General features: G+C 40.3%; 1 protein-coding gene across 1 annotated transcript in view; it reads left to right on the top strand.

The window, feature by feature from the left end:
• Positions 1-16,121, top strand: part of LOC148505889 (extracellular calcium-sensing receptor-like) — an 89,010-nt gene that overhangs the window by 45,637 nt on the left and 27,252 nt on the right. The window contains 3 exon segments of the mRNA XM_088447606.1: positions 2,823-3,114; positions 3,872-4,347; positions 9,239-9,599. Of these exon segments, the coding sequence (XP_088303732.1) occupies positions 2,823-3,114; positions 3,872-4,347; positions 9,239-9,599 (1,129 nt within the window).

Genomic DNA, 16,121 nt, shown 5'->3' with positions numbered 1-16,121 from the left:
TTAGTCTGACTGCCATTGCCCCGACCTCATTTTTTTTATTTCCTACTCTTTGTTACCACCAGCCTTGAACCTTACTAGTTCATTGTTTTGCTCCTTAGTCACCTGGGTCTGCTATAATTAAGTACCTAAGATTCTATAGATTTACATGAATACTGAGTGCAGTGATTACAGGGATATTGTGATCCAGTAACACACATCTACTCATTATATAATTTTTTGTAAATGCACCAATCAAAAATAAGGAAATGTATTATATCACCATAATTTTACAGTACATACTTTTCAAACCTATAATTCCTTGGACATCAGCAACATAAATTTGTACAAAGTTATAAACCACTATTATGCTTTGCTTCCTCTTCTTCGCTTACACTGTAAATTGCAGATTTCAGAACATAGATTAAATATTTTGAAAAAATTGTCTTTACATTGGACAGTACACTGGTATATAGCTCCTTTGTGTATTTACTTACTGTGCATAGCTTACAGCACTATCTATGTTGATATTAGTTATATCTGTTTAATTATTCTTCAGAAAATGACCAAATAGTGGTGCGCTAATAAAAAATGATTAAACACACTAAAATAGAATTGACAGGCAAGACAGGAACAAAAGAGGCTGACTCCGCCTCCAACAATCTCTAATATCCCTGCTATAACCTACAACCCTAAAAACCCATTGGCCCTAATTATCACATGATTCCTCACACTGGTCTGCCCCCAGCCTAGGAAGTTTAACCCTCTCCACTCCTATAAAGTCATTTCGTTTATCGTATTTTAAAATCACTTGACTCTCACCAGACTTGTAAATATAAGGAAGTTCTTATGATAGTCCCACGGACCAATTTTCTTCAGTTTTAATAAAAGCGGGATATTCACAACACAATAGTAGTTATCTCTGATGCATTTCGCTTCCGCCTATGGAAGCTTTATCAAAGGCGGAAGCGAAACGCATCAGGGATAACTGCTATTGTGTTGTTACTTCTTGCCAGACATCATCTTGCTTTGATTGGAAGTTTTGCTGCATAGATACAGTGAGCCGCATATATGCTAACTGAGACGGACTCCCAGGACTAGCAGCACACGGGTGGTAAGAGAGAGGCGGTCACAGGCTGACTTAATTAGTGCCTCTGTACATCACTGAAGCCGATCACTTGGAAATCAAACGGAGGTTTATCTCCAGCAGTCGGAGTGTGCCAGCAGCTGCAGAGAGGCGGTCACAGGTTGACGTTACCGGAGCCTTTATGTACCTTCAAACCGGAGCCTTCAAACTATGCATGCGGGCTGATTGGGATTGTCCACACCAAAAGTTCTTTATTATAAAAGACTATCATTGTGAATATCCCGCTTTTATTAAAACTGAAGAAAATTGGTCCGTGGGACTATCATAAGAACTTCCTTATATTTACAAGTCTGGTGAGAGTCAAGTGATTTTAAAATACTAATACTTAACTGTGACACTATGGACTAAATGTTAGGTCCTAGTATAGATATATGAGGATCCGAATTGTGGTCTATATTTTATACATTTTTATGTGTGTTTGGTATATGTATATTGTTATTTGATACTTGTTATTGATATAAAATATATTGAGCAAAATATTGGCGTCTTGGTTTAAATTCTGCCCTGTCAATTCTATTTTAGTGTGTTTAATCATTTTTTATTAGCGCACCACTATTTGGTCATTTTCTGTGGTTATTGCAGATTTTCCTGGGAAAATTTGTTTTTTAGTAGGTATACACAACCTACTGGTGTGTGCTGCTGTATGGTGATATAGTGGGATTGGTTTTTGATTAGCGCTCAGCTTTTTTGGTGTGTTGGGGTAATTATTCTTCAGGTATGTTTTGAGAGATACAGATATTCAAAATTATTAAGTTTTAATTAAGCATTTGTTTTATTTATTCTGAATTTTATCTGTCTGTCTATCTATCTATCTATCTATCTATCTATCTATCTATCTATCTATGTATATATCTATCTCATATCTGTCTATCTATCTATCTATCTATCTATCTGTCTATCTATATCCTTCTATCTGTCTATCTATCTATCTATCTATCTATCTATCTATCTATATCAAATCTATCTATCTATCTATCTATCTATCTATCTATGTATATAGCTATCTCATATCTGTCTATCTATCTATCTATCTATCTATCTATCTATCTATCTATCTATCTATCTATCTATCTATCTATCTATCTATCTATATCCTTCTATCTGTCTATCTATCTATATCAAATCTATCTATCTATCTATCTATCTATATATCTATCTCATTGCTATCTGTCTCATATCTATTTATCTATATATCTCATATCTATCTAACTATCTATCTATCTATCTCCTATCTATCTGTCTATCTATCTATCTATCTATCTATCTATCTATCTATCTATCTATCTATCTATCTATCTATATCCTATTTATCTATCTATCTATATATCTCATATATATCTATCTATATCATATCTATCTATCTATCTATCTCATATCTATCTATCTGTCTATCTATTTATCTATCTATCTGATTTCTATCTATCTATTTATCTATCTCATATCTATCTATCTGTCTATCTATTTATCTATCTATCTAATTTCTATCTATTTATCTATCTCATATCTATCTATCTATCTATCTCATATCTATCTATCTATTTCTATAAATATCACTACAGGGACTCTTGGGTCTCCAGGGTTCCCACCGGACTGCTAGTTCACTGCTTACTTTTCCATGTGCTTCTCTTAATGTACTTTGTTCTGTGTAGTTATAACAGTTTTTACTTCCACAATCTTTTATTTATATTATGTCCTGAAGATTCCGGTTGGACTCCTACCAACAACTTCTAACTATCAAGTTTGCTGTAAAAGAGATTAACATGAACCCCAGTGTCCTCGGTAACATGACGTTAGGATTACAGGTGTATAAGACGTGTAAAGTGCCTCACTATGAGGTACAAGGAGCTTTACACTTGTTATCTGAATCCAGCATGGTCATCCCCAACTACAGGTGTCGTGGGCAATCAGCCTTCAGTGCTGTCATAGGATCAGCCTTATCCACAAGCTCAATAATGGTTGCAAATATTTTAGGTGTCTTCAGATATCCTCAGGTAAGAATACATTAATTATGTGCCCTGTAGTAGCTGACTTTTACTGTTATGGAGCATTCATTGCTTTGCTTTTATTTTAGTTTAACTGCTTAAGGAATGGAGATTATCATTGCTAAAATACTAGGATATTAGAATGAACCTCTGGGTTCAGCTGAGTGCCCCTCACAGTACGTATATATGTGTATCAATAATTCATTACCAGTGTCCAATAGTCAAAAGAATAGACATATCCCTGAATCTAATCAAATATTACTTACAATTTACACTGTAATTAATTTGATGGTCTCTAATTGTTATTTTTTATTGATTGAAAGGACACATTTTCAACACCATAAATTGTAATTTGTAGACTGAAATTAGATAAACTTGTACAATTGGCGCAAGTTCATTTTGTGATAGAGGTGCAATATGTGAAAAGTTGAGGCATTTAGTAGTTCAGAGTATACCTAGGTCCATACAACATACTGTAGGCATGCAATCTAATTTGGTGGAGCAAACAGGGTTCACATGATTTAGAGGTAGATGTATTAACCCTTGGAGAGAGATAAAATGGAGATAAATAAAGTACCAACCAATCAGCTCCAAACTGTCATTTTTCAAGCGCAGTCTATAAAGTGACCAGAGCTGATTGGTTGGTTCTTTATCTCTCTCCACTTTCCCTTTGTTCAAGGATTCGTACATCTATCCATAATGTTTTAATGAAGACCGCAATATCACTGTGTTACTGTACACATGGGCAATTTTGTTTTTTTTCCAGATCAGTGCATTATCAACTATCTCTCTCCTAAGCAATCGAATAATGTTCCCCTCATTTCTCAGGACTGTTCCCAGTGATACGGGACAGTCTAAGGGACTGGCTAAGCTTATTCTGTACTTTGGTTGGACCTGGGTCGGTCTGTTGGCTGCAGAAAATGATTATGGTCTTCAGGGAATTCAGCCAATCAGACAAGAGATAATGAAGGCTGGGGCTTGTGTGGCCTTCACTGAATATATCCGTTTATCTCAACCAGACCGGAACGCTCCCCACATAGTCAAGGTCATTAAAGAATCATCTGTCAAGGTTGTTGTTATCTTCTCTACTGAAGTTGAAATGGTTCCTGTCATGAGTGAGATGTTGAAACAGGAAATCAAAGGAAAGATTTTTATTGCTAATGATGGTTGGTCAATGTCTAATTTGTTCTCAGCTGGAGGCTTTGCTCAAATATTATCAGGGTCCATTGGTTTATTTTAGGGGTGTGCACCGGCCACTTTTCGTGTTTTGTGTTTTGGTTTTGGATCTGGATCTTTCTTCGTGTTTTGGATCTGGATTGGTTTTGCCAAAACCACCCTTCCGTGTTTTGGGTTCTGGGTTTTGTGTTTTGGATCTGTATTTTTTTTTAAAAAAGCATAAAAACAGCTAAAATCACAGAATTTGTTGGTTTCTCTGCTCCTATGCTATTATTAACCTCAATAACCTTAATTTCCACTCATTTCCAGTCTATTCTGAACACCTCACACCTCACAATAGTGTTTTCATGTCCAAAAGGTTGCACCGAGGTAGCTGGATGACTATGCTAAGCGACACGAGTGGGCGGCACAAACACGTGACCCATCTAGGAGTGACACTGCAGTGGCAGACAGGATGGCAGTTAGAAAAACTAGGCCCCAAACTGTACATAATGCAAAGAAAAAAAAGAAGTGCAAGATGGAATTGTCCTTGGGCCCTCCCACCCACCCTTATGTTGTTATAAACAGGACATGCACACTTTAACAAATCAATCATTTCAGCGCCAGGGTCTGCCACACAACTGTGGCTGAAATGATTGGTTCATTTGGGCCCCCACAAAACAAGCTGGCAATTAATGTGTCCCTGCACAAACTGGCTCTACGGAGGCAAGATGTCATCCTCATCCTCCTCATCCACCGATTCCTCACCCTCTTCAGTGTGTACATCCTCATCCTCACAGAGTATTAATTCGTCCCTGCTGGAACCACAGGTCCCTCTGTACGTTCTGGAGGCTGGTCTCCCTGGAAGAGTTGATAATTCATTTTATGAACATCATCTTCTCCACATTTTGTGGAAGCAACCTCCTACGCCTTTCGCTGACAAGGTTCCCGGCTGCACTAAACACTCTTTCGGAGTACACACTGGAGGGGGGGCAACTCAGGTAAAATAGAGCCAGTTTGTACAGGGACCTCCAAATTGCTTCTTTTTCCTGCCAGTACAAGTACGGACTGTCTGACATGCCTACTTGGATGCTGTCACCGATGTAATCCTTTAACAGACAGACGCACGCTTGTCGCTGCTGCTTTGAGGATTCAAGTGCGGCTACAGCCCACACAATTCACAAAGACAGAAAAAAAAAAAGAATATTTTTATTGTTTGTGGAGCACACTTTGAGGGTTACACCACCCTTTAACAGACAGATGCACGCTTGTCGCTGCTGCTTTGAGGATGCAAGTGCGGCTACAGCCCACACAATTCACAAAGACAGAAAAAAGAAGAAGAATATTTTTATTGTTTGTGTAGAACACTTTGAGGTGTCACCACCCTTTAACAGACAGACGCACGCTTGTCGCTGCTGCTTTAAGGATGCAGGTGCGGCTACAGCCCACACAATTCACATAGACAGAAAAAAAAAGAACAATATTTTAATTGTTTCTGTAGCACACTTTGAGGGTGTCACCACCCTTTAACAGACAGACGCACGCTTGTCGCTGCTGCTTTGAGGATGCAAGTGTGGCTACATCGCACACAAGTCACAAACACATTAAAAAAATAGTTTTTTATTTTTTGGAACACTTTGAGAGTTACACCACCCTTTAACAGACAGACGCACGCTTGTCGCTGCTGCTTTAAGGATGCAGGTGCGGCTACAGCCCACACATTTCACAAAGACCGAAAAAAAAAGAACAATATTTTAATTGTTTGTGTAGAACACTTTGAGGGTGTCACCACCCTTTAACAGACAGACGCACGCTTGTCGCTGCTGCTTTAAGGATGCAGGTGCGGCTACAGCCCACACAATTCACATAGACAGAAAAAAGAATATTTTTATTGTTTGTGTAGCACACTTTGAGGGTGTCACCACCCTTTAACAGACAGACGCACGCTTGTCGCTGCTGCTTTAAGGATGCAGGTGCGGCTACATCGCACACAAGTCACAAACACATTAAAAAAATAGTTTTTTATTTTTTGGAGCACTTTGAGAGTTACACCACCCTTTAACAGACAGACGCACGCTTGTCGCTGCTGCTTTAAGGATGCAGGTGCGGCTACAGCCCACACATTTCACAAAGACCAAAAAAAAAAGAACAATATTTTAATTGTTTGTGTAGCACACTTTGAGGGTGTCACCACCCTTTAACAGACAGACGCACGCTTGTCGCTGCTGCTTTAAGGATGCAGGTGCGGCTACAGCCCACACATTTCACAAAGACCAAAAAAAAAAGAACAATATTTTAATTGTTTGTGTAGCACACTTTGAGGGTGTCACCACCCTTTAACAGACAGACGCACGCTTGTCGCTGCTGCTTTAAGGATGCAGGTGCGGCTACAGCCCACACAATTCACAAAGACAGAAAAAAGAACAATATTTTAATTGTTTGTGTAGCACACTTTGAGGGTGTCACCACCCTTTAACAGACAGACGCACGCTTGTCGCTGCTGCTTTAAGGATGCAGGTGCGGCTACAGCCCACACAATTCACAAAGACAGAAAAAAGAACAATATTTTAATTGTTTGTGTAGCACACTTTGAGGGTGTCACCACCCTTTAACAGACAGACGCACGCTTGTCGCTGCTGCTTTAAGGATGCAGGTGCGGCTACAGCCCACACAATTCACAAAGACAGAAAAAAAAAGAACAATATTTTAATTGTTTGTGTAGCACACTTTGAGGGTGTCACCACCCTTTAACAGACAGACGCACGCTTGTCGCTGCTGCTTTGAGGATGCAGGTGGAATCTAGACGGGATTTGGAACCGAGGACACACTACCTCCATCAATTGTCTAAATCCCACTGCACTAATGTCGGATACCGGACGCACGTCTAACACCAACATAGCAGTCAAGGCCTCAGTTATACATTTTGCTTCAGGATGACTGCTGTCGTACTTCATCCTCATCGCTAGGGACTGTTGGAGGGTCAATTGTTTAGTAAAAGTAGTGATGTTCCTACTTCCTCTCTGGGATGATGAACAACTCCCAGCAGCAGCAACAGCACTAGGAGGAAGAGGTTCTTGATCTTTCCCTATTTTATTTTTATCGGAGAAAGTTTGGTCCTCCATTTATGTTATATTGATATATATACGTGCGGCTAAAGCGCACACAAACACAGAAAATATTATTTTATTTTTGCTGGAGAGTAGTGCACTTTGTGGGTTACACCACCCTTTAAGAAATGAGCCAGCCGGCTCTTTACTTATGGGACACAGGCGCACGCTTGGCGCTGCTCCTTTGTTGATGCACGTGCAGCCACAGTGCACACAATTCACAAACACAGAAAATAATTTTTTTTTGGTTTGGACTGGAGTGTACTTTCGGGGGTTACAGCACCCTTAACGGTCAAGCCAGCCGGCCCTTTACTTATGACACAGGCGCACGCTTGGCACTACTTTGTTGATGCACGTGCGGCTACTGCGCACACAATTCACAAACACAGAAAATAATTTTTTTTTAGGTTTGGACTGGAGTGTACTTTCGGGGGTTACAGCACCCTTAACGGTCAAGCCAGCCGGCCCTTTACTTATGACACAGGCGCACGCTTGGCACTACTTTGTTGATGCACGTGCGGCTACTGCGCACACAATTCACAAACACAGAAAATAATTTTTTTTTGGTTTGGACTGGAGTGTACTTTCGGGGGTTACAGCACCCTTTAATAGTCAAGCCAGCCGACCCTTTACTTATGACACAGGCGCACGCTTGGCACTACTTTGTTGATGCACGTGCGGCTACTGCGCACACAATTCACAAACACAGAAAATAATTTTTTTTTTGGTTTGGACTGGAGTGTACTTTCGGGGGTTACAGCACCCTTAACGGTCAAGCCAGCCGGCCCTTTACTTATGACACAGGCGCACGCTTGGCACTACTTTGTTGATGCACGTGCGGCTACTGCGCACACAATTCACAAACACAGAAAATAATTTTTTTTTTGGTTTGGACTGGAGTGTACTTTCGGGGGTTACAGCACCCTTAACGGTCAAGCCAGCTGGCCCTTTACTTATGACACAGGCGCACGCTTGGCACTACTTTGTTGATGCACGTGCGGCTACTGCGCACACAATTCACAAACACAGAAAATAATTTTTTTTTTGGTTTGGACTGGAGTGTACTTTCGGGGGTTACAGCACCCTTAACGGTCAAGCCAGCCGGCCCTTTACTTATGACACAGGCGCACGCTTGGCACTACTTTGTTGATGCACGTGCGGCTACTGCGCACACAATTCACAAACACAGAAAATAATTTTTTTTTGGTTTGGACTGGAGTGTACTTTCGGGGGTTACAGCACCCTTTAACGGTCAAGCCAGCCGGCCCTTTACTTATGACACAGGCGCACGCTTGGCACTACTTTGTTGATGCACGTGCAGCTACTGCGCACACAATTCACAAACACAGAAAATATATTATTTTTTTAGCACTTGGGGGGAGCACCCCTGATGGACAGAGCACCCCCTGGACAACACTACAGCACTCCTTTAGGACTGGGACACTGCACAGGACTTTGGAGTGGACACAGCCCCTATGGAGAACTGACTGCACAACACAGTCCAGCCAGCCCCTATGGACTTTGAAGTAGTGGACACAGCCCCTATTAACAACAGCAGCACAGCACAACACAGCCAGCCCCTATGGACTTTGAAGTAGTGGACAACAGCAGCACTACACTACACTACACAACACAGCCCTAACTCCCACCCTCCCTCTTCACTGTCCACAGCCGAGTGAGAAAATGGCGCCGACGCGGGTACCTTATATAGGATCCAAAACCCGCGAGACTCGGAAGGCGGGATGATGACGTTTTGCCTCGATTTCAGATCCGAGTCAGGCGGGAAAAGTCGAGCCTGACTCGGATCGGACTCGGATCGGGGGGGCTCGGGGGGGTTCGGATTTCAGAAATCCGAACCCGCTCACCCCTAGTTTATTTACAAACAACAGAGTGATTCCAGGATTTAGTGACTACCTCAGTAATGTCCGTCCTTCTTTGCTGGAGTCCTGGGTGAACTTATATTGGGAGAAACTTTTCAGCTGTAAATTTCCGTATCAGAAAAACATAAGTGGTTCTTTGGATCCCACAGTGAAGGAGTGCACAGGAGCAGAGAGTATAGATAGCATCAAGAACAGCTTCAGCTACACCAGCAGTTTAAGCTCTACCCATGGCTATTATGCTGCTGTCCATGTTGTGGCCAAAGCTTTGGAAGACCTGATAAACTGCACCTCAAGAGAAGAAAACATTTCAGACACAATCTGCAAATACATTTTGAATTTTAAGCCATGGCAGGTAAAGTTATGTCTGGGATTAAAATGGTGAGAGATATTACTGCACCACAGTAAATACATATAGAACACATTATATATATATATATATAACCAGGCAGATATACAACTAATTATTCAGATATATATACCTAGTGCAAGCGATATCTTTCCCCAAATTATTTTGTTTTTGGAGGCACTTTGCTCTTGTGAGCAGCTGGTAAAGTAGCGTGGTACAAAATTGTATTATTATGAAAATGGTTTTATATAGCATAGGGTAGCGTCTTCAGCACAATTTTACAGTAATTGGGCTTGGGCTTTGGCATAGGTTCAGAAAGGCCTGTTGTCCAGTATGCAAATTAATATTTTTGCACCGAATGGTGCACAGGGTGACCTAAATAGGCAGAAAATTATTTGCATTTTGCCACCACAAAGCACCAGTGACAGCAATTTTAAAAAACTGAGGAGCCAGTTGACCATGCCAGGCACCCGGGTGGGCTCCGATCACCCACCTAAAAATGTTTACCAGGATATTTCTTGTGGATATCTTTCAGAAGGCTTTAGCATGTAGATCTGACTTTATCCAATTATATTCTTCTGAGCCAAAGCCTAAGAGATATAATACAATATTACCATGCAGAGTTTTGAGTCAACAATTGCAAAACAGGAGAAGTAAACAGGAAGACTGAAAGAAAAGCGAGTTATTACCAAGGGTTTCATTAATGAAATATGAAAGTCATTTGGAATTGATAGAGACCTTGGAATCTATAATTGGAAAGCCACAAGAATGACAATTAAACTGGAAGAAAATGTCAGCATATGGGATTTCAGAAGAGGGTAAGGAAGTGAGAGAAGATAATTGATGATTAACTCCATCGAAAATAAAAAATGGAATCATGTTGGAATACTTTTATAGTTGTTATTATGAGTAAAATGAATAGATTTACGCAATTGTCCTAGTTGAAAGTTATATACATGCTAACAGATTTTTCAAAAGCTTGGTTGACCCTCATAGATTGTTGATTGGAATGATGATGGTAAGTGGGGGGATAATTGATTTTAATATTGATGTGTTTGCCATGACCAGACACAATGTAGAAACCAATGAGATGGAATACACCTCTTTCAGAAAGTGGAAATTATTACTTACTTATTGCAGAGGTGGTGGCCTGTCGCTAGCCAAATATTACCAGGTGACCATTATTCTGCTTCTTTGATCATGTGGATCTCTCTCCAACATTCTTCTGCCTGCCCTATTGCCATTTCCTGTTCAGGGTCCCTCTAGGATTGAAAGCACGGCATTGGCCATAAAAAATGGATTGGTCATCTGACCTCTGACATCAAGGGGGTGCGTAGTTTGATTAGAACCTATGTATGTAAGCCACACTCTGACATCACAATGCCAGTCCTTTTCCCTGGTTGGAATATCCATGTACCAGATACTGCTTGCTCCTGACATTGCTTCTCTGCCTGTGATGCTGACCGCTTTGCATGTTTCCTCAATTACGAACCTGGGCTAGTGACCTCACCCTTCAGTTTGATTGACCATCCTCTAGAATCCAGAAACTTTATTTTTTTAAATTCAGTTTTTTATTACAAGAATCTGACTACAATGACAAATATAAAGATATACTGTAATATGTAAAAAGCATCCATGCATAACAAACCAAAGACTTGGGACCTCCATCCAAAGGGATGGAGGTCCCAAGTGCAATAACACAGCAATGGTAACAAAAATAATGCATCTGGCATATTTTCACATATATTAGGGTATAAGTATACAGTACATTTTATGGTTTATATGTGAAAATATATATTTTCAGTTATTTTGATTAAACCACCTGTGCACAATCATGGATATCCCTAAAACCTGGACTGTTAGTGTGCCTTGAGGACCGTGGTTGGGAACCCCTGTACTAGACACACAAGCATGCACTCTTACAGATACTCATAGATAAATACACAGACAGACAGGGACATAAATACAGGCTTGGCGACAGGTGGGTACAACAGACACACCTGTCCCTAGCCCTGAGGAACCCCGAGGATTAGAGGGGCCCTGAGGTTCAGGGGAACTAAAAGGGTCAACAGCACCCGATAAGGTTCCGGCCTCTCGTCCAGCGAAGTACTGCAGCCAACCCCAGTTACCTCCATAACTGACTGTCTGTACCAGTACTGCGACTCACAACATCATTATACATGATGCTGTGCAGGCCCTTCACTGCCACTCTGCCCTGTGAAGCACTGCACTGTCTGTCAGCTGACCTGCAGCACCACTACTCCAGTCCTTCTACAGATACCTGCCCCTCCGTGGCTGGCAGTTCCAGCCATGAGCCAGTCCCCAGTGACTGGTAGTGCAGCAGCAGCCTGAACCTGCACCATTAAAATCAAAATATAATCAAACTTACCTACTTTGAGCTTATCCTCCTAGGGAGAAGCCAGGGGAGGAGAAGCAGGTGGGTGGTGATGAGGGACAGGGGCAGGCAATTGCAACACTAGGCCCTGCCCCCTCACTGTAAATTGCTGTGAATACTGCATATTTAACTAGGGGGTGGGGCCAAATTAAGCAATTTTTATAGAATCACATCATTCAGCTCCACCACCTACGTGCCCAAACGCCATCCCCCGAGAAAATCTCTCCATTCTGCACACTTCACTAGGAAGTGGGCGGAACATGGGAGAGGTGCCTATTCTTCTGGGGGTGCAGGGGGTTACCGCAAAAAATCAGGAGCCTACAGCAAGCATGTATGATAATAATGTGTTGTGGCTACATGTATTGGCAAATGCAGGGGAGGCATATGTGGATGCAAGGGTAAAGGCGGGGCCCCAGAGATATCAGTGTGCCTGACCCCAAGATTTCTGTTGCCAGTCCTGCATAGAGACACAGACACACACAGATACACACACATACATACATACATACATACATACATAGACAGATACACAGACATAAACAGATACACAGACATGCACAGACATACACAGATGTACAGACATACACAGATTCACAGACATACACAGATACACACACATACACAGATACACAGACATACAGACATACACAGATACACAGACATACACATATACACACACATACACAGATACACAGACATACACAGATGCACAGACATACACAGATGCACAGACATACACAGATACACAGAGATATATACATACACAGACAAACACAGATCCACAGACATATACAGATACACAGACATACACAGATGCACAGACAAACACAAATTCACAGACATACACAGAAACACACACATACACAAATACACAAACATACAGACATACACAGACATACATACATACACAGACATACACAGACATACACAGATGCAAAGACATACACAGATTCACAGACATATACAAATACACAGACATACATACACAGATACACACACATACACAGATACACAGACATACAGACATAAACATACACAGACATACACAGATACACAGACATACACAGATGCATAGACAACCACAGATAAACAGTTATACACAGATTCACAGACATACATACACAGATACACAGACATATGCAGATACACAGATAAATGCAGATACACAGACATACGCAGACATACACAGATACACAGGCATACATACACAGACATACATACATACACAGACATACACCGATTCACAGACATACACAGATACACAGACATTCATACACAGACATAAATACACAGACGTACACATATACACAGACATAGGCAGATACACAGACATACACAGATACACAGACATAAATAGATACACAGACATACACAGATACATAGACATACACAGATAAACAGACATAAATAGATAGACAGACATACATAGATACACAGATACACAGAAATACGCAGATACACAGACATACACAGATACACAGACATAAACAGACATATGCAGATACACAGACATACATACACAGGTACACAGACATACACAGATACACAGACATACATACACAGACATACGCAGATATACAGACATACACAGACATATGCAGATACAAAGCCATACATACAGACATACGCAGAAACACAGACATACACAGATACACATACATATGCAGATACACAGACATACATAGACAGACATACATAGATACGCAGATATACACAGATTCACAGACATACACAGATACACAGACATACATACACACATATACACAGAAATATGCAGATACACAGACATACATACACAGACATACACAGATACACAGACATATGCAGATACACAGACATACACAGACATACACAGATACATAGACATTCACAAATACATAGACATAAAAAGATACACAGACATACATAGATACACAGACATTAATTGACATACACAGATACACAGACATACATAGATACACAGACACACAGACACACACAGATACACAGACATACATAGATACACAGACATATATAGATACACAGACATACATAGATACACAGTCATACACAGATACACAAACATACATAGATACACAGACTTACACAGACATACATAGATACACAGAAATAAATAGATACACAGATACACAGACATACCTAAACACACAGATATACTATACACAGATACACAGACATACACAAATACACAGACATACATAGATACACAGATATGCATGGATACACAGAAATACACAGATTCACAGACATACACAAATACACACACATACACAAATACACAAACATACAGACATACACAGACATACACAGACATACACAGATGCAAAGACATACACAGATTCACAGACATACACAGATACACAGACATATATACACAGATACAAACACATACACAGATACACAGACATACAGTCATATACATACACAGACATACACAGATACACAGACATACACAGATGCACAGACATACACAGATAAACAGTCAAACACAGATTCACAGACATACATACACAGATACACAGACATATGCAGATACACAGATAAATGCAGGTACACAGACATACGCAGACATACACAGAAACACAGGCATACATACACAGACATACATAGATACACAGTCATACAGCGAATCACAGACATACACAGATTCAGAGACATACATACACAGACATACATACACATATACACAGATATAGGCAGATACACAGGCATACACAGATACACAGACATAAATAGAAACACAGACATACACAGACACATAGACATACACAGATAAACAGACATAAATAGATAGACAGACGTACATAGATACACAGATACACAGACATATGCAGATACACAGACATACACAGATACACAGACATAAACAGACATATGCAGATACACAGACATACATTCACAGGTACACAGACATGCACAGATACACAGACATACATACACAGACATACGCAGATATACGGACATACACAGACATATGCAGATACACAGACATAAACAGATACACAGACATACACAGACATACACAGACATACACAGATGTACAGACATACACAGATTCACAGATACACACACATACACAGATACACAGACATACAGACATACACAGATACACAGACATACACATATACACACACATACACAGATACACAGACATACACAGATGCACAGACATACACAGATACACAGAGATATATACATACACAGACAAACACAGATCCACAGACATATACAGATACACAGACATACACAGAAGCACAGACAAACACAAATTCACAGACATACACAGAAACACACACATACACAAATACACAAACATACAGACATACACAGACATACATACATACATACACAGTCATACACAGACATACACAGATGCAAAGACATACACAGATTCACAGACATATACAAATACACAGACATACATACACAGATACACACACATACACAGATACACAGACATACAGACATAAACATACACAGACATACACAGATACACAGACATACACAGATGCATAGACAACCACAGATAAACAGTTATACACAGATTCACAGACATACATACACAGATACACAGACATATGCAGATACACAGATAAATGCAGATACACAGACATACGCAGACAAACACAGATACACAGGCATACATACACAGACATAGATACATACACAGACTTACACCGATTCACAGACATACACAGATACACAGACATACATACACAGACATAAATACACAGACGTACACATATACACAGACATAGGCAGATACACAGACATACACAGATACACAGACATAAATAGATACACAGACATACACAGATACATAGACATACACAGATAAACAGACATAAATAGATAGACAGACATACATAGATACACAGATACACAGAAATACGCAGATACACAGACATACACAGATACACAGACATAAACAGACATATGCAGATACACAGACATACATACACAGGTACACAGACATACACAGATACACAGACATACATACACAGACATACGCAGATATACAGACATACACAGACATATGCAGATACAAAGCCATACATACAGACATACGCAGAAACACAGACATACACAGATACACAGACATATGCAGATACACAGACATACATAGACAGACA

Source organism: Taudactylus pleione, unplaced genomic scaffold (assembly GCF_031769625.1).
Source record: "Taudactylus pleione unplaced genomic scaffold, aTauple2 ptg000435l, whole genome shotgun sequence".
Taxonomy (NCBI): Eukaryota; Metazoa; Chordata; class Amphibia; order Anura; family Myobatrachidae; genus Taudactylus; species Taudactylus pleione.
This window is presented reverse-complemented; position numbering and strand designations above follow the sequence as displayed.